This window comes from Apium graveolens, chromosome 5 (genome assembly GCF_009905375.1).
Source record: "Apium graveolens cultivar Ventura chromosome 5, ASM990537v1, whole genome shotgun sequence".
NCBI classification, from domain to species: domain Eukaryota; kingdom Viridiplantae; phylum Streptophyta; class Magnoliopsida; order Apiales; family Apiaceae; genus Apium; species Apium graveolens.
Genome location: NC_133651.1, coordinates 87,905,651 through 87,907,411, shown reverse-complemented (window position 1 = coordinate 87,907,411; position 1,761 = coordinate 87,905,651). Strand labels below are relative to the sequence as shown.

General features: G+C 39.3%; 1 protein-coding gene across 1 annotated transcript; it reads left to right on the top strand.

Moving 5' to 3' along the window:
* The first annotated feature begins 246 nt into the window (after positions 1 to 246).
* On the top strand, positions 247 to 765 carry LOC141660244 (uncharacterized). Its single transcript, XM_074467211.1, has one exon. The coding sequence runs from the start codon at positions 247 to 249 to the stop codon at positions 763 to 765; it is 519 nt and encodes a 172-aa protein (XP_074323312.1).
* The last annotated feature ends 996 nt before the right edge of the window (positions 766 to 1,761 follow it).

Genomic DNA, 1,761 nt, shown 5'->3' with positions numbered 1-1,761 from the left:
ATAGAACCCTAGATTGATAGCTATTATTTTGGTTCTCTCTATATTTGTTGCTTCGAATTATTTATATTCGGAGTTGTAAGCAAACCTTTACGTTTTAATTTCTTAATAATAAGAATTATTCCGTGAATCTTTTAGTGTTTGTTTATTCTTTTTAGAGGTTTATTTTCCGCTGCAATAATTTTAGAAAATGAAGAACATACATTCACCCCCCTCTGTATGTACATTTGGACCTAACAAAAGCCTAACATGAAGGATTGTAGTGTCTCTAAATCTTCGGACATGTGTAAAGAGTTTTTCAAAGCCATTAAAGATGTGGGAAAAGGCTTTGTTTGGACTGCGGAGTGTGAAGAGGCTTTTCAGGGGATCAACGAACACTTGGTGAGTCCTCCTATGTTGGCAAAGCCTGTGGATGGAGAAACGTTGATTTTATACTTGGCAGTGTCAGAATATTTCATTAGTGCAACTTTAATCAGAGAAGTGGAAGGTCAAAAATCACCAGTGTATTATGTAAGTAAAAGATTGTTGGATGTTGAGATCCGATACACGAGCATGGAAAAGTTAGTTTATGCTCTCATCCTCGCTGCTCGAAAGTTGAGACCATACTTTCAATCTCACAAGATAGAAGTTCGCACTGCCTATCCTCCAAGGCAGATCTTACATGCGCCGGAATCGTCGAGGAAGAATGTTAAAATGGGCAATTTAGTTGGGGTAATTCGACTTAAAGTATTGTCCCCAGAAAGCGATCAAAGGCCAAACCTTGGCTGATTTTTTACTTGAGTTTGATTATGAAATTATGGAAGAGTTATAGTGTTGGCCGAACCTTCTTTATACGGGAATATGCCAAGAATTGTGAAGGAAGAGTTCCCACACCCTTGGTAGATCCTCCAAGTGGATTAAGCAGTTAACAATGATAGAGCTGGTGCAGGAATCATTCTAATTGCTTCGGAAGGGCATCATTTGATGAGTGCCATCCATTTCTTGTTTCGCGCCATGAATAACAACGCCGAATATGAAGCTCTGATCAATTGACTGAAAATGGCATTGTAAGTGGGAGTTGTAAATTTGATAGCTCGAAATAATTAGAAATTGGTTGTTAATCGGGTTAATGGAGGATTCCAAGCTGAAGGGCCTCGAACCGATCTATACATGAGATGTGTGCAACGATTACTTAGAAGATTTGGTAATGTTAGGCTGGAAAGTGTGCCAAGAGAACAGAATAGCAATGAGGATGCATTAGCAAAAATAGGTTCGCAGATGGAGAATGTATTTCTTGGGCAAATTCTCTTGGGAATTCAAGAAGTTCCAAGTATTCCTGAAGTAGAGGTATTACAGATTGAAGAAATTCAAGAAGAAACTTGGATGGCTCCGATAAGAAATTATATTAGCTTGGGGATTTAACCAAAGATAAAGGCTGAGCCCGACACCTTTATTACCAAGCAGCAAAGTATGTGCACTATGATGGTGTCTTATACCGAAGAGGTTTTAATCACCCCTACTAAAATGCATTGATAACAAAGAAGGTAATTATATCCTCAGGGAAGTGCATAAGGGAATCTGCAGCAACCACTCGGGGGTGGTTCGCTGTCTATGAAGGTTCTCCGACAAGGATATTGTTGGCCATCTATGAAAGAAGATGCTTTCAAGTTTGTTCGGGCATGCAATCATTGTCAACACTTTGCCAACTATTCTAATTCCCCGGCCACTTCTTTGACATCAATGATGAGTCTTTGGCCCTTTGCTATGTGAGGAATCGATCTCATT

Excerpts from the sequence above, each read along its gene's own strand:
- LOC141660244 (XM_074467211.1), top strand. The coding sequence starts at position 247 with ATGAAGGATTGTAGTGTCTCTAAATCTTCGGACATGTGTAAAGAGTTT.